General features: G+C 45.2%; 1 protein-coding gene and 1 pseudogene across 3 annotated transcripts in view; both read left to right on the top strand.

The window, feature by feature from the left end:
- Window positions 1–21,978, top strand: part of BLVRA (biliverdin reductase A) — a 55,630-nt gene that overhangs the window by 17,166 nt on the left and 16,486 nt on the right. For all 3 annotated transcript variants that reach the window (XM_060157369.1, XM_060157368.1, XM_060157367.1), the window contains 3 exons: window positions 15,736–15,857; window positions 19,083–19,202; window positions 20,735–20,832. In XM_060157369.1, the coding sequence (XP_060013352.1) occupies window positions 15,736–15,857; window positions 19,083–19,202; window positions 20,735–20,832 (340 nt within the window). The remainder of the gene's footprint in view (window positions 1–15,735; window positions 15,858–19,082; window positions 19,203–20,734; window positions 20,833–21,978) is intronic.
- LOC132524941 (homocysteine-responsive endoplasmic reticulum-resident ubiquitin-like domain member 2 protein) lies at window positions 3,725–9,244 on the top strand (annotated as a pseudogene).

The following is a 21,978-nucleotide window of genomic DNA, read 5'->3' on the forward strand; positions in this document are numbered from 1 at the left end:
AATTTAAAGAAGGTCCCCTTAAGTGTCAAATACGAGTTGAGGTCCAGGAGAATGCCCCTGAGGGAAGGCCCTTGAACTTGGCAGTGAGAAGATCTGAGATGCCCTGTGATACGGCAGAGAGGTGTGGTAGTGAAAACCAGCTTACAGTTGGGCTAGAAGGGTGAGTGGAGGAAGCAGATGCGGCCCCGGGGATATGAGCAGCCAGCTGATTTGGGGGCAGTGAACAGGCCACAGGCAGGGACAGAGCGCACTGAAGACCAGGTGGCAGAGGCTGCCCAGCTCTGTAGCCGGAGCCCTAGGACAGGAGCAGCGAGTAAGCCCAAGGCTGTACGAACTGTAGAGCGCTCATCTGCTCAGAGCATCCCTTGGATTTTTATATCTATTTTAAGTGTTTGTATCTTGGATAACATGCATTCACATGATTGAAAATTTTAAAAAATTTAGAAAAAAAAAAAAAGATTTACTCTGGGAAGACCTCTTCTCTCCCAGCTACTCTGTTACGCTCCCAGGCAACCAGTGCTACTGGTTTCTTGGCTATCCTTTCAGAGAGATTCTAAACATATACAAGTATTTTTTCCCTTCAGCTGCCTCCCCCCCTTGTTTTTTTTTTACACAAACTAGAGCACACGTCTTACACTGGTCTGTATGTTGCTTTTCTCAGCCAACAATATATCCGTCTCTTTCAATACATAAAGAACTTCCTTGTTCTTTTTTATAGCTGTGTAGCATACCATAATTATATAACCAGTCTGCTATTAACAACATATACATTATTTTCAGTCTTTTGCTGTTACAAGCAAGGCTGCAATAAACCTGGGTCATTTTACTTGCATATATGCTTTAGAAATGGATTTCTCTGAGCAAAGAATATTTGTGTGATAAACATTTCCAAGTTGCTCTCCACAAAGGTTGCCTGTTTTTCTCTCCCTCTGGCAACATACGAATATGCCTGTCTTCCCAGGCCAGCCAGTGTGTTATCAAACTCACTGATTCTTGTAAACCAGTGAAAAACATAAGGTTGTCCTTCCTGACTATTTGAAATCTTCATACCCCTCCTGGAGTGGAAACGCAGCACCTGTCCTCAAACCTCCCACCTTGAAGTTCTATAGTGATTTTACATTTTCTTCTACTCTCCTCACCTCAGAATAATTTTTTTTTCCTGAGTTGGCAGTGCATGTGTTTTTGTTTTTGTTTTTGCGGTACGCGGGCCTCTCACTGTTGTGGCCTCTCCCGTTGCGGAGCACAGGCTCCGGACGCGCAGGCTCAGCGGCCATGGCTCACGGGCCTAGCCGCTCCGCGGCATGTGGGATCCTCCCGGACCGGGGCACGAACCCGTGTCCCCTGCATCGGCAGGCGGACTCTCAACCACTGCGCCACCAGGGAAGCCCCCATCCATTTACTTTTAATCTATATGTGTCTTTATATCTAAAGTGGACTTCTTGTAGACAACATATAGTTAAGTCTTGTTTTTTAATCCACTCTGACAATCTTTATCTTTTAACTGATGCATTTAGACCATTAACATTCAAAGTGATTACTGATGTAGGTGGATTAATATTTGTTACTGTTTTCTATTCATTGCCTTTGTTCTTTGGTCCTGTTTTTCTCTTCCACTCTTTTTCTGCCTTTTGTGATTTAAATTGAGCGTGTTATATGATTCCATTTTCTCTTTTTTCTTAGCATATTGGTTATACTTCCTTTTTTTATTGGTTGCTCTAGGGCTTGCAATATACATTTACAACTAATCCAAGTCCACTTTCAAATAATAACTATACCACTTTACAGATAGTGTGAGTACTGTAAAATAACATAATAATTCCATTCCTTCTTCTTGTCCTATGTATGTATCACTGCTGTTACTCATTTCACTTATGTATAAGCATACATAAGCATATAAATACATAAAGTATATACGTAAGCGTAAATAATTGAATACTTTGTTGCTGTTATTATTTTATTGTTATTTAGATCAATTAAGAATAAGAAAAATAAAGTTATTTTACCTTCACTTAATCCTTCTTCCTTTCTTTAGGTAGACCTGAGTTTCTGACCTGTATTATATTTCTTCCTCTCTAAAGAAATCCTTTTAACATTTCCTGCAAGATAGGTCTACTGGCAACAAACTCCCTCAAATTTTTGTTTGTCTGAGAAAGTCTTTATTTCTTCTTCACTCTGGAAGGATAATTTCACAGGGTACAGAATTCTAGGTTGGTAGTTTTTTTTCTCTCAACACTTTAAATATTTCACTCCACTCTCCTCTTGCTTGCATCGTTTTTGAGGAGAAGTTGGATGTAATTCTTTTCTTTGTTCTTCTGTAGGTAAGGTTGATTCCCTCTAGCTTTTGTTTTTTTCTCTTTTTTTTGGCTGCGTCACGCGGCATATTGGATTCTAGTTCCCTAATCAAATTTGCACCCCGTGCAGTGGGAGCACAGAGTCTTCAATACTGGACCACCAGGGAAGTCCCGTCTCTCTGGCTTCTTAAAGGATTTTTTTCTTTATCTTTGCTTTTCTGTAATTTGAAAATGATATGCCTAACATCGTTTTGCAGGGGTGGGGGGGTATTTATCCTGTTTGGTGTTCTCTGAACTTCCTGGACCTGTGGTTTGGTGTCTGACATTAATCTGGGGAAATTCTTAGTCATTACTGTTTCGAGTATTTCTTGTGTTCTTTTCTCTCTTCTCTTTCTGGTGTTCCCATTACATGTATGTTACACCATTTGTAGTTGTCCCACAGTCCTTGGATATTCGATTCATTATTCAGTCTCTGTTCTCTCTGCTCTTCAGTTTAGGGGGTTACTATTGAGATATCCTCAATTTCAGAGATTCTTTCCTCAGCCATGTCTACTCTACTAATAAGCCCATAAAAGGCATTGTTTCTGTTACATTGTGTTTGATCTCTAGCATTTCTTCTTCATTCTGTCTTAGAATTTGCGTCTCTCTGCTTACATTGCCCATCTGTTCTTGTATATTGTCTGCTTTATCCATTAGACCCTTAGCATAGTAATCATAGTTGTTTTAGATTCCCAGTCTGGTAAATCCAACACTCCTGTTATGTCTGGTTCTGATGCTGCTCTGTCTCTTCAAATTGTGTTTTTTGTCTTTTGCTATGGCTTGTCATTTTTCTCTTGATCGCCAGACATGATGTATCATGTAAAAGGAGCTGCTGTAAATGGGCCTTCAGTCATGTGGTGGTGAGATATAGGGGAAGGGGAAGCATTCTCTGCTCCCGTGATCAGGTCTCAGTCTTATAGTGAGCCTGTGCCTCTGGACTGCGAACCACACAAGTATTTCTCAGTTGTTTCTTTTCTTCTTCCCCTCTTAGGTGGGAGAGTATGGCTAGAGTGGGCTAGAGTTGGGTGTTTCCCTTCTCCCAAATGGAATTCTAGAGTAGTCTGGAGTTTTGTACGGTGGACCCTTACACAACACCGGGGTTAGAGATGCTGACCCTCTGTGCAGTTGAAAATCTGCCTGTAACTTACCGTCGGCCCTCCATATACACAGCTCTGCACCCACAGATTCAACCAGCTGCAGCTGTGTAGTACTGTAATATTTACTTTTTAAAAAAATCCATGTGTAAGTGGACCTGCACTGTTCAAATGCATGTTGTTCAAGGGTCAACTGTTTTTCCCTTCCCTGCAGTCAGTTAGGGTCTGATAATTCCCCAGCACGTTAGGGTCTGGTTAGCTAGTTTCCTGTGAGGGCAGGCCTCATTAGGAAGAACGGGCATGCTCTGGTATATTTCAGAGTGGTGCTTTTTCCCCACTCCTGCTGGAAGCACAGGGGGAAACATCTCCAGTATTTACTGTGGGAACCTGGTCAAGCTCTTGGAGGTAAATCTCACAAAAATGAGAGGGTCTCCCCGTGACTGGGTCCCCCTGGAGTTTTTAGGTCTCCAAGTTGTCCACACTGAGCCCCCAGCAACTCATCCATTACAGTTCAGGCTTTCCTACTGGTTCTGGCGTCTGGTTCCTGTGGTCGTTTCTACTCTTGAACCTCTGCTCTGCTAAGTTATTCTCTTCATTAGTCCCTCTGTCTCTCCAATCTTGGGGGCAGTGGTTTGCCTTGTGTCCTCACCTCTCTTACGGATCCTGGAAGACTTAGTTTTAGTTAGTTTTTCAGTCTGTTTAGCTGCTTACCCATTATCAGGATGGAGTGGCAACTTCCAAGCTCTTTCCATGTGCAGTGGGAAACCAGAAGCCCTCACCTCTTTGATTTGCAGTTTCCTTTCAGAACATGCCTTGAAGAAGCCTCATGTCAGATGAGCAGGTGCAGGTAAAATGGTCTATCTAGCAAAGTCATTTTTCTCAAAAACAAAGTTCTTTCCCACAGAGGAACTCAGCTGTTACTATGTCAGCATTTTCACCCATATCTTGTCCCTTTGTGTCAGTTTTGCAAAGGAATGTTGTGTAAACCAAACTCAGAAGCACTTTCAGTCTGACACCATGGCAGCCAGGTTTTGTACACAAGTTTGTGTGTATTGTTAATTACTAAAATAGAAAAAGTAACTTGGCTTCTTACAGATCATGAAGCTGTTTCCTAACCTCATGGCTCTTTTAAAGCTAATAGAAACTTATGTTCCTGGTTATTTTCTGGAATGTAGTAATTTAGTAGTTAATCTTAGGAATACTGTATAGATTCAGCCTCATAAGGAGATTGCTTGTTTCCTTTTTTGGGTGAAAGAAGAAACAAATATTTGATCAGGCGTGTGTGTTTGGGCTGTTACAGTACAGATTTCTCTAAAGACTGTCTTTCTGCTTTTCGTATATGAGACTGTCAACAATTAAAAGTAAAAGGGTAAACTTGTAACCCAGAAGGTACTAACAGGGCTAAATGGCCTGTTGTCAGTTGGGCATTGTGGCCTCTCCTTCCCACACTCTCCCTGACTCAAGGAGGACAAGCCTGGAACTGCATTGCCCACTGGTCCATTTCATGTGTGACATTGGCCAGTTAGAAGCAGACTTGGGAGATTTGGAAGGCCGAAGAAAGAGAGACTGTTATTGAGAGAGCACAGTTGCTTCTTCCCAGCTGCAGGCTGAAAAAGGCTGCAGATGCTTTCCCCGAGGTCTTGGCGTCCAGGCAAGCTCCTGAGAATGACTTGCTTCAGTACGGCAGGGAGATGGTCAGTGATGGCTTCTCTGGCTTTAGCTCCCCAGTGGTGGCAATGGTCATGTAACCCAGAGGTCCCCAACCCTGGGGCCGCAGACCAGTACTGGTCCACGGCCTGTTAGGAACCGGGCCACACAACAGGAGGTGAGTGGCGGGCAGACGAGTGAGTGAAGCTTCATCTGCTGCTCCCCATCGCTCCCCATCATTCCCCATCACTCCCCCATCGCTCCCCATCACTTCCGCATCACTTCCCATCACTCCCCATCGCTCCTGTCACTCCCCATCGCTCCTATCACTTCCCATCGCTCCCCTATCGCTCCCCCATCACCCCATCACTCCCCCATCGCTCCCCATCGCGTCCCCATCGCGTCCCCATCGCTTCCCCATCGCTCCCCCATCACTTCCCCATTGCTCCCCCATCACTCCCCATCGCTCCCCCATCACTCCCCCATCACTCCCCATCACTTCCCCATCACTCCCCATCACCTCCCCATCACTCCCCATCACCTCCCCATCACTCCCCATCGCTCCCCCATCACTCCCCCATCACTCCCCATCACTCCCCATCACTTCCCTATCACTCCCCCATCACTCCCCATTGCTCCCCCATCACTCTTCATCGCTCCCCATCACTCCCCATCACTTGCATTACTGCCTGAACCACTCCCACCCACTGTCCATGGAAAAACTGTCTTCCATGAAACCAGTCCCTGGTGCCAAAAAGGTTGGGGACCGCTGATATAAGCCTCTAATTCCCTGTGTTAAAACTCTGTGCTTAGAACACATTGAATGGTTTCTCTTTTCCAGACTGAATCCTGACTGGTACCTTGAGGGGTTTATGAGTAACCTGACTGGTACCTTGAGGGGGTTATGAGTAAGTTGTGGAACAACAGTAGTACAAAGTCTGGGAGAGAGGAGGTGGAAGTAACCTGTTGGAAGGTTCTCATGTGTGAAATGGTACGATGTTATCTTAAGGCAGGCTGTGCTAAGTAAAATATGTATCATACAAAGGCCTTAATAAACCACTAAAATCATTACAGCTACTAGCCACTGGGTGAGATTAAATGGAATCATTAGAAATACTTTATTCATCCGAAAAGAAGTCAGAAGAAGAGGGAAAGAAGCACAGATTGGACAGATAGAAGACAACAAGACAGTAGATTGGAGCCCAACCATATCCGTAATCATAGGGTAAATTGTTTAAACACTTCACTGAAAAGCAGAGATTGTTAGACTGAATAAAAAGTGAGACCTGACAATATGCTGCCTACAGGAAACTCACTTCAGATATGAAAGCACACATTGGTTAAAAGTGAGGGGTTGGAAAAAAAAATGTACTACGCTAACACAAATCAGCGGAAACTGGGAGTAGATTGATGATATCAGACAAAATAAATTTCAGGGCAAAAAATACTACCAGGAATAAAAGTGGTCATTTCAGAATGATAAAGTGGTTAATTCATCAAGACACCATAACCACCCTAACAATTTATATTCCTGACAATAGAGCTTTGAAATACATCAGTCAGAAAGTGATAGAACTGTAAAGAGAAATACACAAATCTACAATTATATTCAGGGATTCTAGTACCTATCAATGATTGATAGAACAAGTAGACAGAAAATCAGTAAGTATATAGAAGACTTGAATAACATTATCTACCAACTTGATCTAACAGACCTATGGGACAGTCCAGCCAACAACAGTAGAATACACGTTCTTTTTAAGTGTGCTCAAAACATTTACCAAGACAGACCATATTCTGGATCATAAAACATGTTTTTAAAAATTTAAGGGTTCAGGACTTCCCTGGTGGCGCAGTGGTTGAGAGTCCGCCTGCCGATGCAGGGGACACGGGTTCGTGCCCCAGTCCGGGAAGATCCCACATGCCGCGGAGCGGCTGAGCCCGTGAGCCATGGCCGCTGAGCCTGCGCGTCCGGAGTCTGTGCTCCGCAACGGGAGAGGCCACAACAGTGAGAGGCCCGTGTACCGCAAAAACAAACAACAAACAAACAAAAACTTTAAGGGTTCAAATCATTTAAAGGATGTTCTCTGACTGATATTTCTCTGGAATTAAATGAGAAACCCGTAGTAGAAAAATATCTGGAAAATCCCTAAACATCTGGAACTAAATAACATACTTCTGAATAATCCATTGACCAAAGAGTTCATCACAAGGGAAATTAGACAGTATCGTTAACTGAATGAAAATGAAATCATGACACTTCTCAGTTTGTGGGGTGCAGCTAAAGCACTGCCGTCACTTACAGGGAAATTTATAGCACTAAATGTCTGTTTTTGAAAAGAAGAAAGTTTTTGAATGAATAACTTAAATTCCCAACCTCAGAGTTTTTTTTTAAAAGAGCATATTAAACCCAAAACAAGCAGAAAATTTGAAGTAATAAGGATAAGAGCAGAAATCAACGCAATAAGGAAACAAAAAACAATCAAGAAAATCGGTGAAACCTAAAGAGAGTCTTTTGGGGTTTTTTTGAGATCATTAGAATCGATAAAACTCTAGCCACGCTGCGCAGGAAAAAGAGAGAAGACACAAATTACCAGTATCAGTAATGAGACAGAGGACATTACTGCAGATTCTACAGAGAGTTAAAGAATAATAAGAGAATACTGTGGATACCTTTATGGCTAGGAAAGAGTAATTTAGATGAAATGGGCATATTCTTTGAAAGACTCAGACTTCCTAAGCACTTTGAAAAAGAAGTGGCAACCTGAATGTATATATATTCCAACTATACCTATTAAATAAATAGTCTCTGTAGTTAAAACCTTTCCACAGAGAGGAATTCTGGATTGAAGAAGCAGGCTGCTCTGATGTGAACTGCTTATAGAGAGAGGCATTTGTCAGGAACTTCAGGTGGCTTCTAAGAGCTCTCCATCCCACAAGCATAAGGAACTGAATTCTGCGGACAACCACGTGAGCGTGGAAGAGAACCCTGGGCTCTGGATGGGGACGTAACCTGCCAGCTCCTGACTGCAGCCTAGTAAGACCCTGGGCAGAGGACTCCGTCAAGCCACATTCAGATTCCAGACCCTCAGCAACTGTGAGATAATAAATTTGACAAAGGATCAGAGCGCTCTACTTGGGCAGACTCCTTCCTGATCATTTGCCACCGAAAGACGATCAGAAAACAAAATGAGTGTCATATGGTTCATTTGTGTATGTTTCATGAACTCATCCCAGTACTCCAAACCCAGTGCCAATAGAGAAAGCCATGAGACGCCAGCCTCCAGCAGCAACTCTAGTCCAAATGATTCAAGATCAGCCCCGCCTTCATCCAGTCAAGAAATCGTGTCTAGAGCTGCCAGTTCTTCCTCAGAAAGACTGAGACAACACACGCTTCCACAAGCACAGGTGGATTCCCATACAGTTGCCTGTTTCCACACGTAATACAAAGAAACGTAGACAGCCAGTTTCTTGGCAAACTGTTCCAGCTAGACTGCCAGTGTATCTTGCTTTTAGTCCATTGCAGGTACTATGGTGGCAAACGTGTATGCTCGTTAGTAATATGTGATATTTCGTACAATGTCAAGCTGCCGTTTCAGCTCAGGCCACATTGAATGCCAACCCAGCCCAAACTACTGCTTCATAGCCTCTACATTGGCACCTGTTCCTGGAGAATAATCACCACCGGCTCCAAACTCAGCGGTCCAAGAAAGCTAACCCCTGAATGAGAATGCTAAACAAAGATGTCAGTTTGAGGCTGGCTGGATTGGATGTACAGGTCCTCACGAGCTGCAGTTCTCTTTAGCATTGTGTATTTCTTTTCTTCCTTTAGTCAATTTATACAGTAATGGGAGCCACAGAAAGCTGGAGATTTCCTGTTAGGCATGAGGAGGTCAGCCGCAGGCTCCCTACAATAGTGCCAAGTTAAGGATGATGGGAAACAAGTAAACAATCTAAAACTCGAAGAAGTGGGTCATTTTATGGATGACGGGCTTGGCGATGAGGGTGGGAGTGGGGAAGGTGCAGGTGAAGAAGCCACAGCAATTCAAAGACCTGGATTAATGGTTTCAGCTTGATCTTATCACCACCTTCTTTACTTCACTAATGCCAGAGGGCCGCCCCCTGTCAAGAGTTAGGCTTGAAAAACCATGCCAGCTGGAAAGGAGGGTTTGACTTTAGGAAAATGTTTAAACAGTAGTGGAATTTAAAAGTATATATGAGGGCTTCCCTGGTGGCGCAGTGGTTGAGAGTCTGCCTGCCGATGCAGGGGACCTGGGTTCGTGCCCCAGTCCGGGAAGATCCCACATGCCGCGGATCGGCTGGGCCCGTGAGCCATGGCTGCTGAGCCTGCGTGTCCGGAGCCTGTGCTCTGCAACGGGAGAGGCCACAACAGTGAGAGGCCCGCGTACCAAAGGAAAAAAAAAAAAAGTATATATGAGTATAAAACCTTTTTATTATCATGAGATTTTTTTCCTTTAAGCTCATACGTATGAATATTGTAAGCACAAATGGATTACTAATTGTATGATTTAAAAAAAAAAGACTAACAGAACATAGTGTTACAATATTGGTCTTCCAGATTTTATTCATTTCAACTATGTATATTATCCCAAGACAGACATATTTGTGGGTCTTACTTCTTTAAAGAGCTGCTTCATATATAAATTTCTATAGTTGTAGATTGACCATTCCGTATGTAATTTAATATATTATCTATTTTCTATGAATTATTCTGAAAGTTTCAAATGAATGATCTCACAGTGTTTAGTAAAGAATGTTATTTACCTAAAATGTGCTAGTAGCAACTCGCCCAGTCCTAAAGCCAAGAAACTTACAGTAATCTTAATTTTATTGGATAAAGGAAACCTATTTTAAGGGCATGTATTCCATCAGTTGGAATTCATACCATAAAGAAAAAGCAGTTCTTTAGTAGAATTAACAGTCATATAAAATGTTCTATACAGGCAGTGAAAAAGAATACTTTTATAGAATCAGAAATACTAGAAATAGTTTGGCATTACAAGAAAAGAGAATTACAGACCAGTAACTCTCATGAACACAGATGCAACCATTTTTAATAAGATTTTAGAAAATAGAACCAACAGCATATATAAAGGATAATACATTATGACCACGTGAGGTTTATCCTGGGAATGAAAGGTGTCACTATATCAACAGACTTTAAGAAAAAAATCACACAATCATCTCAATAGACATAGAAAAAGCACTTGACAAAATTAGACCATTTATGCCTTTAAAAATATAAGCAAAATATGAATAAAAGGAAATATCCACATCCTGATCAAGCATATCTACAAAAAAATTCTACAGCTAAGATAATTCTTCTTGGTGAAAAGACCAAATGCTGTCCTCTAAGATTAAAACGTGAGCAAGAATGTCTGCTCTTGGGGCTTCCCTGGTGGCGCAGTGGTTGAGAGTCTGCCTGCCAATGCAGGGGACACGGGTTCGATCCCTGGCCTGGGAGGATCCCACATGCCACAGAGCAACTGAGCCTGCGCTCTGGAGCCTGCGGGCCACAACTGCTGAGCCCGCCAGCCACGGCTGCTGGGGCCCGTGCACCTGGAGCCCGTGCTCTGCAACAAGAGAAGCCACGACAATAAGAGGTGCGCACACAGCAACGGAGACCCAACACAGCCAAAAATAAAAACAGGTAGATAAGTAAATTTATTTAAAAAAAAAAAAAAAGAATGTCTGCTCTTGCTACTCCTATTCAAAATCATACTGGAGTCCCACCCAGTGCAATCAGGCAAGAAAAATGAATAAAACACATACAGATTGGAAAGGAAGAAGTAAAACCGTCTCTGTTCACATCTGACTCTGTGGTCTATGCGGAAATCTAATGGAATCTACAAAAAAGCCGCTAGAAGTAATAAGTGAGTTCAGCAAGGTTACAAGATGCCAAGTCAGTACACAGAAATCAACTGTATGTCTGTATACTCACAATGAACAACTGGAGATGGAAGGTTAAAAAAATACTATTTATAATAGCACTAAAAATCATTAAAAAAAAACAAGTATAAATCTCACAAAATATGTGCTAAATCCATATACTGAAAACGACAAAATGAAAGAAATCAAAGACCTAAATAAATGGGGAGATGTACCACATTCATGGATTAGAAGATTCATTATTGTGAAAATGTTGGGTTTTTTCTCAAACTGATCCATATATTCAACATAATACCATTCAGAATCCTGGCAGGAATTTTTATTTTATTTCATTTTATTTTATTTATTTAATAATTGACAAACTGAGTCTAAAATTTATATGTAAAGGCAGGAGAACTATAATTTTGGAAAAGAAAAAGTTGGTGGATTCACAGTAATGGACTCCATACTTACCATAAAACTGTAGTGATCAGACAGTTTCCTTTTGTACAAAGGCACAAAGGCATTTCAATAGAAAAAGGATGGTCTTTCTCAATAAATCATATTGGAACAGTTGGATATCATATGCGAAAAAAAAAAAAAAAGAAACTTGATGGCTTCCAGAGAAGAAGGCACATGAGCTGGGTTTAAAGTCCTGGTACATTTAAATACAGGGCTGGCATAGCCCTGCCTAGTTGTAGATAGTTGATACAGCCTGTGGAATGAATACATACACTAGCAGCTGCCTCTCTGCTCTAAAAAAATGTTTTTAAGAAACTGATTCATACCTTACTCCATGTGGAAAAATTAATTCAGAACATAAACTATAAAGGTAACTAAGGGGCTTCCCTGGTGGCGCAGTGGTTGAGAGTCCGCCTGCCGATTCAGGGGACACGGGTTCGTGCCCCGGTCCGGGAGGATCCCACATGCCGCGGAGCGGCTGAGCCCGTGAGCCATGGCTGCTGGGCCTGCGCATCCGGAGCCTGTGCTCCGCAGCGGGAGAGGCCACAACAATGAGAGGCCCGCGTACCGAGAAAAAAAAAAAAGAATCTGTGGTGTGCTCTTGCCTAGCTTCTGAACACGTGCCCACTGAGCCTTTAGAGAGTAACAGCTAATGTCAAGCAGGTAGAAGACAATAAAGTTTTCATTATTTTATTATATGTGAACCTCCTAGTGGGTGGCAGGGTGATTAAAACTTTCTATGGCCTGATTTATTTAAAAAAAAAAAAAAAAGTAACTAAGGACTTCCTTGGTGGTGCAGTGGTTAAGAATCCTCCTGCCAATGCAGGGGACATGGGTTCGACCTCTGGTCTGGGAAGATCCCACATGCTGTGGAGCAACAAAGTCCATGTGCCACAACTACTGAGCCTGCACTCTAGAGCCCACAAGCCACAGCTACCAAAGCCTGCGTGCCCTAGAGCCCACATACCGCAACTACTGAGCCCTTGCGCCACAACTACTGAAGCCCGCACACTCTAAGGCCTGCATGCCACGACTGCTGAGCCCACGTGCTACAACTACTGAAGCCCGCGTGCCTAGAGCCCATGCTCTGCAACAAGAGAAGCCACCACAGTGAGAAGCCCGTGCACCACAACGAAGAGTAGCCCCCGCTCGCCACAACTAGAGAAAGCCCGTGTGCAGCAACAAAAACCCAACGCGGCCAAAAAAGAAAGAAAAAAGTAACTAAAACTAAAGTAAGCTAAAACTGTGAATCTTAAACTATAAAATATCTAAAAGAAAACATAGAAGAAAATGTTTGTGACACTGGAGTAGCCAGAAGAATGATCCATTAAAAAATTTTTTTGATAAGTTGACTTCATCAAAATTAAGAACTTGAGCTCCTAAAAAGTCACTCTTAAGAAAATGAAAAGACAAACTACAGACTAGGAAAAGTTGTTTGCAAATTATGTATCTGACAAATGAATTGTATTAAAAATATATAAAGAACTCTAAAAACTCAATAATAAGAAAATAAACAACCCAATAAAAAGTGGCAAAAGATTTGAACAGACACTTTACCAGCAAAGATTTATAGACGGCAAATAAGCACACGAAACAGTGCTCAACATCCCTAGTCGTTAGGGAAATGCAAATAGAAACCTCAGTGAGAGACCACAACATGCCTGTTATAATGGCTAAAACAAAAAGGAGAAAACCTGATAATACCAGGTGCTGGTGAGAATGCAGAACAGCTGGACCTCTCAGACGTCAGTGGCGAGAATGCAAAACAGTATAGGTGTAAAGGTACACTTTGGAAAAACTCAGTTTGCCAGTTTCTCATAAAGTTAAGCCTACACTTGCCATATGACACAGCAAACTCATACCCAGGTATTTACCCAAGTTTGAGAACTGTGCTGACACAAAAAGTAGGACATGACTGACTATAGCGGCTTTATTCATAATTGAATTATGAATTCATTTGAACTGGAAGCATCAGAAATGTCCTTCAACTGCGAAATGGATAAACAAGCCATCATGACTAGTACTTAGTAATAAAAAGAAATGATGGATACATGCAACAACATAGGTGAAAAATGCATTGTGCTAGGCAGAAGATAGACTCAGACTACATATCATATGATTTCATTTCTATGACATTCTAGAAAAGGCAAAACTCTTGGGATGAGAGACAAATCAGTGGTTGCCTGGGGTTGGGTAGGGGTTGACTACAAAGGGGCGCAGGTAATTTTGGAGGGGGTGATAGAACTGTTCTGTATCCTTTGTTATTTTTTTAATTGGAGTATAGTTGATTTACATTGTTTTAGTTTCACGTGTACAGCAGAGTGAATCAGTTATACATATGCATGTATCCACTCTTTTTTTTATTTAGATTCTTTTCCCATATAGGCCATTATAGAGTATTGAGTAGAGTTCCCTGTGCTATACAGCAGGTTCTTATTAGTTATCTATTTTATATATAGTAGTGTGTATATGTCAATCCCAGTCTCCCAGTTTATCCCTCCCCACCCTTATCCCCTGGTAACCATAAATCCTTTTTCTACATCTGTGACCCTACTTCTGTTTTGTAAATAAGTTCATTTGTTCTATATCTTGACTGTGGTAGGTATATGAGTTTATGTTGGTCAAAACTCATAGAACTGTACACTAAAATGGGTGGGTTTTATTATATGCCAAAAAAAAAAATCTAATAGTATCAGGAAAAGCTTCATAGAGTGTAAGATGCCCAAGTCTTAAAAGCTTTGAAGGTGTGGACATCCACCCTGTGGACAGTGGGGAGAAGCTCGTTCCAGGCAAGGGGAACAGGATTTGCAAAGACTTAGAGGGAGCAAACAGTCGTGTGTGTTCTGCGTACTTTGAAGTTGTTTGGAAGGTCAGAAGCCTAAAGTTACACAGTGGGGGAGTTGACCAGAAGGCGTTGCTGGAGAAGCAGGCTGGAGCTGAGTTGTGAAAGGCCTTATGTGTTTGGTAAAGAATGTGGACTTGGATTTTTTTTTTTCCCTTTAGTTGGTGTCCTACAAACTGTCCTACAGTTTGGGCTGCTGTAATAAAGTACCACAGAAATTTCTCTCTCGCAGTTCGGGGTCTGGAAGCCTGAGATCAGGTTGAGATCTGGCGGGAGGGGTACCCTTCTGGGCTGCAGACTACGGACTCCTCAGCCTGTCCTCACATGAGCGGAGAGCAGGGAGAGGAGGCATGGTCTCTCGTGACTCTTAGAAGGGCACCAACCCCATTCATGCAGGCTCCACCCTCATGACTTCATCTCATCCTAATTACCTCCCCAAAGCCCTATCTCCTACTACCATTATATTGGGGGACAGAGTTCCCACTTCTGGGGGGGACATAATCATTCAGTCTGTAACAGCTGGGAAAATGAAGGGCTTTAATCGGGGTGGGGGGGACTTAGTTTTCGTCTGAAGCATCTCCTCTGGCAGGCCTGGGGACCACACATGGGAAGGGTGAGACCAGGTGGTGACTTGTCACGTCGTCAGGCAGGAGGCAAACAAGTCCTGGGCCAAGACTAGAGCAGTGGACGCACGAAGAGGGGTGGACTCGGTGGGAAATGGTGACACCCAGATGACAAAGGTGAAAGAAAGGGGCTAGATGCTAGCGGCTAGGGAGACAATGGAGTTTCTATGCTTGGAGACATAGAAAGAACTAGGTTTGAGGGATGTGTAGAGATAATTTTTATCAGTTTGGATTATAGTGAGTTGCTGTATAACTTGAAAAAGTTGACTTGATTTTTCATTATAATACTGTATGCAGCCAGCCTCCAGCAGTGTACCTGAATAATGAGTAAGCTGCCACAGTAGGGTGGGAGTGACACTGGAGTCTGAGTAAGGTGACTGAGTAAGGTGTCTGAGTAAGGTGACTGTAGCTGGTACCCATGGGCCCTGCCTGCCCACATCTCACTGAGCAGCTGTGGCGTCTGAGTGACTCCCCACTGTATCAGATTCGCACATCCACTGGAGGAGGGATTCGGGGAGGACCGAGGTGCCAAACTAGGACTGGGTATGGCTTAAAGAGGAAGATCTCTCATCCTGGGGGAGGTGGCAGTAGAAGTAGAGAGCCTTTTCCGTGGACGACACAGGTCAGAGCACCCACAGAAACGTTCTGGGGGGAGCTGACTCCTCTCCGAGCCTGCGTTTCAGGGAGCGTCTCATCCCCCCCTTACCTGCTGCAGCTTCCTGTGTGCTCTGGGTTGGCTCCTTGCTTGTCTGGACCCTGACTGGTCCTGCCCGCCTGTCTTTGTTTCACTGCGCTTTGCTAGACGCCTGGACCGTTTTTAAACCCCACCTTGATCCCTTGTGTTTCAGCCCGAGAGGAAGTTTGGCGTGGTGGTGGTTGGCATCGGCAGAGCTGGCTCCGTGCGGATCCGGGACTTGCGGAATCCACACGCTTCCTCGGCGTACCTGAACCTGATGGGCTTCGTGTCCAGGTGGCTTTCTTTGCTTTGTGCCTTGTAATTCACGGCAAGCCCAGTGAGACAGGTTAGGCCTTGGGCCGCGCATCTCCTCCAGACCCAGGAGAGAGTGAGCCAGCTCCAGGGTCATTCCAGGGAACCGTGCAGGATCAGCCCCACAAGATCACAAGTTTGGACAGGTCTGGGAGCTGAAGAGTAACTAGACCTGCAGCTGGGATGTACAGTGAGTCAGCCCAGCGTACCCGAATAGTGAGCGTGACCACCCTCAGCTCCTCCGTAGAGGGGACCGCCGTCAGACATAGGGGAGATGAACACAGGGCCTGACGGTTACTGAAGGGGCACAGTGAACACATGGGGGTTGTCCTGAATGAAGGCTTTAGGTTGATACATCAGTTACCATGTAACTGTCACATCAGTTACCATGACAGCCATCCATGCAGGGCCCTGGGCTTTCCAAGCCTGACCAACTATTTGACGTAGATGTCAACCCACTTGACAGATAAAGAAGCTGAGCCGGGCTTCCCTGGTGGCGCAGTGGTTGAGAGTCCGCCTGCCGATGCAGGGGACACGGGTTCGTGCCCCGGTCCGGGAGGATCCCACGTGCTGCGGAGCGGCTGGGCCCGTGAGCCGTGGCCGCTGAGCCTGCGCGTTTGGAGCCTGTGCTCCACGACAGGAGGGGCCACAACAGTGAGAGGCCCGCGTACCGCAAAAAAAAAGAAGCTGAGCCACAGAGAGGTTAAGTAATTTGCCTGAGGTCACACAGCTGGAAAAATCTAAGAACTAGATGTCAGCGCAGGTCTATCTGATTCCAAAGCCCATCTTTTAAACACCATGTGTTCTTTTCCCCTTTGATAATTCTGAGCCCCGCTTTTAAGGAGTATCACTTTTCTCCTGTAACTCAAAACCAAACTTTTCAGCGCGTTTCTTCTTCCCTGCCCCACCCTCAGCTCCTTCCTCCACCCGACCACTTCCTCACAAACACACCATTCACCAGACTAACGCCCTGTAACATCATTTATCAATAGTCATTGGGAACTAGAGGTAGGCCCTGTGTCGGCAGGTGATGCGGTAGAGGGCAAGTCAGGCACGTGTCTGCTTCCTAGTGCTTTAGAGAAATCAACTAAATGTCAATATTTAAACAGAGCGTAAGTAACTATCCTGACGGTCCACGTAGAAGTTCTTTCAAATTTTAATTTATGGGACCTGCTTTCTTCCAATTTGCCTCTCTCAAAACCTGGCCTTTCCTTAAGGATTTAAAGTGGCCACACTAAGGTGACCCAGAAGTGCTGGGAATCTGCCCTTGGTCAGTCTTCCCCTGCCAGTAAGGTTCTAAGGGAGGGCTTCCCTGGTGGCACAGTGATTAAGAATCTGCCTGCCAATACAGGGGACACGGGTTCGAGGCCTGGTCTGGGAAGATCCCACATGCCACGGAGCAACTAAGCCCACGCGCCACAACCACTGAGCCTGCGCTCTAGAGCCACAACTACTGAGCCCGTGTACCTAGAGCCTGTGCTCTGCAGCAAAAGAAGCCACCGCAGTGGGAAGCTCACACACCACAACAAAGAGTAGCCCCTGCTTGCCACAACTAGAGGAAGCCCACGGGCAGCAACAAAGACCCAACGCATCCAAAAATAAATAAATTAATTAATTTTTAAGAGAAGATTCTAAGGGAGCAGCACAAATGGGAGGCTTGACATTACGATCAGCCGGCTCCGTTCTCCTGCTGCTCCCGTGCTTGCGGCTGGGATCGTGCACGACACGGGCTCCGGGCTGAAATGGGGCCTCTGCTCCCCCTGCAGCCCCGCCCTCGGCAGCTGGCGCCGAGACTCTGCAGCGGGAATGCCCAACCTACCCAGGTCCCTCGGGAGGACGGCCAGCTCCCCTCCGTCCCTGTTTTACCACAGCCCTGCTGTTAGTACGCTGTCCCCTTCTCACGAGCCCTGTTCCTCACGACCTGCCTAAGTCCTGTCACCTCCCCGGGAAGCCTCTCCTGAAACCCTGAAACTTGGGGCTCCTTGCCTTCCTTGACGCTTTCACCTGTGCCCCCGGCTCGGCATTCCTCCTGTTACTCTCGTGGTGTTGTTACAGGTGTGTACGTGTCTTCCTCCCTCTAGCTGACTGAGCTCACTGGAAGTCCGTTCCCCACATACTCCCTACGGGGAAGGCACACAGGAGACAAGCGGGGAGCATTGGTCACACTGAGCCGTGTAGGTCGGTGGTCCCCACAGGAAGAAGCCCGCCGCCATGTCCTTCCGCAGCCCCGCTTCCCCAGAGGCGCTCTGGCTCCTGCTCGGGTGGAGCTGTGAGCTGGCCCGAGCCTCCCGCCGGCTGCCCCATCTCCTCTGTGGCAGCCGCCGTTGGAGGACTGCTGCTCTGCAGCCTCTGCTCTGGGGCAGCGCGCAGACCGCCAGGGCTCCCAGCTCTCCTGAGGCGGGGGTCCTTCTGAATGTGTAGGAGCCGGGACGCTCAGCTCCTGTCCTGCCTCTGCTGCTGGTTAGCCGTAGAGCCCCTGCCTCTCGGGGCTTTGTCAGCTCGGCTGTAAATGAGGCAGTGATGCCCACCTTCCACTTGACCATCACAGGCCATGAAGGAGCTTGAAATCACATGGCCGTTTGCCCCTTAAAGGTGTTAAGTGTCTTGGATTTGGATTAGGTTAGGCAGTCCTGGTGTTTGGCCAAGTGCTTGAAGTTGGCAGTGACCGTGGAGATCGTGTCTAATGAGATTACGGGAGATCAGTTCTTTTTTTTTTTCTTTGCGGTACGCGGGCCTCTCACTGCTGTGGCCTCTCCCGTTGCGGAGCACAGGCTCCGGACGCGCAGGCTCAGCGGCCGTGGCTCACGGGCCCAGCCGCTCCGCGGCATGTGGGATCCTCCCGGACCGGGGCATGAACCCGCGTCCCCTGCATCGGCAGGCGGACTCTCAACCACTGCGCCACCAGGGAAGCCCGAGATCAGTTCTTTTTATCTTAGAGATGAAGTAATGCAAAGACTCCCGTGTCATGTGGGCTGTTAGCGGTGGTGTCGGCACTCGATGCCAGGTCCCCGACTTCACCCCAGAGGCCGTGTTTCTCGCCGCGCGCTGAAAAATGCCCTGGAAGTGGGAGGCAGGAAGTTCATTGCTTCATTTCCAAAAGTCGATCACCAGGACGTTGTTGGGGGATGGGGAGAAGGATGGCGCTCATGTGTTCTCAGCCAATGTTCTGCCTACTCTGAGCTCCACTTGTCTGTTCCTCTCAAATAGACGAGAGCTGGGGAGCACTGATGGGGTGCCGCAGATTTCTTTGGAAGATGCTCTTTCCAGTCAAGAGGTTGAGGTTGCTTATATCTGCAGTGAGAGCTCCAGCCACGAGGACTACATCAGGTGGGTGTTCAAGTCCTTGCGTTGCACGGTAGTGCGGTACGTTAAAGATGCCTGGGCAGGCTGACTTCTAGCAAAGGGGTCTTAATTATTGATGGGAGGAACTACATTGGATCCATGACCTTTAAAAATGGTCAGAATTTGAACTCTCACTCTGGGTTATAAATGTATAAGGACATGAAAAATATTGTAGAACTAATATTTATTTAGTACACCATGACTTAAAACATTAGAAACATTAACAATTAAAGTATCTTATTTCTTCGTAAAAAACTTACTGAGTGTGGTTTGAACAGTGCCTGCCTTTTTCTGGTGGTTTAACTTAGCCACCATCTTTTCTGTGCCTTGGAGGATTGCCATAGTCCTTTCAGTTTCCAACATTTTGTCCTTTGCCCTTTCAACAACATGAAATCTCTGAGAAGGTCTCTAGGAGTTGCTTTAATAGGAAGAGTTTTGGCCACGAGATGAGTAAGGAGATAGTGGTGGCATCAGAGTGGGGAGATCGCATTATTCGTAGAGCAGGAGATGTGAAGTGTTCCCCCGCCCCACCTTTGAATGCAGAGCCTAGAGCCCCCCAAGCATTTGGTAGGACTGAGCCTGGAAGGAGAAGCCGCACTGAGGACCTGGCAGTTGACAAGGCAGGGCCAGCCGCCCCCAGAATCTCGGCTTCCCTTCTGGGTCCTTACATCAAACTACAGCTGCTTCCACCATGCCGTCCCCCAGAGTCAGCTGCCCCCTGTTTATCAGGCCCACTCTGAGTGTGGACAGAAACACCTTTCTGTGGTTCCCCTTAAACTTCTGTGGCACCAAAGGGTATGTCCTTAACAAAGTGATCATGTAATTCCCATGCTTATCAATGTTTGTTTCCGAGAATATCTAGAGAATAAAAGCCAGACTTCGGAGCACAGCACTCTGCATCCTTTACATCAGGCTCCCAGCCACTCGTAGGACCTAGTTTTCCCTCCACTCCCTGTAGCCCACTCCCCTGCCATGCTGAAATGCTGAAATTCACACCACGTCCCAGTGGACAACGCCCCATAAACACCCAATCCCCTGCATATGCTGCTCAGAGTGAAACATCCTCATCCCCTGGCACCTGGAAAATGCCTGTTGATACTTCAAGACCCAGTTCAGAGCCTTAGTGAAATCTTTTCCGATGGCCTCAGGCACAGCTGGCTGCCGTGGGTTTTTATTTATAGCTGTCATGTGGTAATAGGCAATTTCCCTGCTAACATGGCTGTACTTCTCCTCCAGAGTAACTGGTACATAGTAGCTGGTTGAATACGTGAGTAGACGAATGGGTGAGTGTTCAGATGAACACACGACTAGAAAGCCTTTCTCTTACCACTTAGTAGAAAATCACGTGAGATGCAGTTCATCCGCCTCCCCCTCTGGCCCTGACTCTCACCCATGTCATGACACATTTACATGGAGACTTTTGTACATTTATAACATTCTGTTCTCTGTCATGCAGGGCACTTAAGTGAAGTTTAACTGAAGTGCATTTTCTCCGTATTTATCCCTTTTTCCCAAAGACAGTTCCTAAACGCTGGCAAGCACGTCCTTGTGGAATATCCCATGACACTGTCCTGGGCAGCAGCTAAGGAACTGTGGGCACTGGCTGAGCAGAAAGGTGACGTATGTTCTGTGCATAGAGCACAGACCCCCTTCCTAAGGATTCCTGCCTCTAAGATTTCTGTGGTACCATCTTTATGCCTTTAAAACGTAACCCCATGTCAGATATGTTACTGGTCCCATGGGCTCCCACACCGCCACCCCACACCCCATATTGCAGGCACATAAAGGGGGCATGTGTGGCGGGCCCACAGGGCAGAGGGATGGGTGGGGATTTGCAAATGTTTGTTCAAGACTTAGCTTCTTTTACTCTAATTAAAAGTATGAATTAGCTTCCACCTATGCTGGTGTTATAGATTATATATTATCAATATTTATATATTATTTTATATAATAAGATATATAATTATATTTCATTTTGGTTTTATTCCTGTGATAGTTGTATTGCTAATGGAAAAATGCCCAGATCAGGGTAATTGACTGTCTCATGTGCATAGTTTGTTTTCATTGTTTCTCAGGAGGAACACGGTTTATTACATATTTATTATATGCCAGGAACTTGAAAACTCTGCTAAACGCTTCATGTTATTTTGCTTAATTCTCTTAGAAATCCTTGGAGGTAGGTATTTTCTCTAGCTTATGTATAGGAATCCATGGCTCAGAGAAGTTAAGAAATTGTGCCAGAGATGGGGCACAGCCTTAAAAAATTACAAATCTCTATATTGTATACCTGTGACTTACGTAATATTTATTGTACGTCTACTATACTTGCAAAAGTATTTTTTGTGCTAGGTCACAAAGCTAGTAATATGACCACTAAACGGGAGATGGCGCTTTGGTTTCAATCTCTCTGGGCTCTGAAGTCCACATTCATTCCTCTGAGCCATGCCGCCCTCCAGAGATTTTTCTGTTTTTACGGTAACTGGACAAGTCCCTCTACGGAGGCAATTAGAACTAACTAGAATGTTTTAGGGATTCATGGAGCTAGTTAAATGAAGTTTAAGTCAAAAACTCTCTCTGCTTCAACACTTGCTATTTTAAATCTTTCAAATATGAACAAAGGATGGTGAACAATTATAATGAAAATCACCAAAGAAAGCACCTTGTTCTTATCACCAGCGTAGACGGGTCACACTACTGAAACTCTTGATTGCCTTTCTCTAGTACTAGGCCGTGCTGCTGGAGGACAGAGCCCATCTTTCCT

The sequence above is a fragment of the Lagenorhynchus albirostris genome, chromosome 8 (assembly GCF_949774975.1).
Source record: "Lagenorhynchus albirostris chromosome 8, mLagAlb1.1, whole genome shotgun sequence".
Taxonomy (NCBI): Eukaryota; Metazoa; Chordata; class Mammalia; order Artiodactyla; family Delphinidae; genus Lagenorhynchus; species Lagenorhynchus albirostris.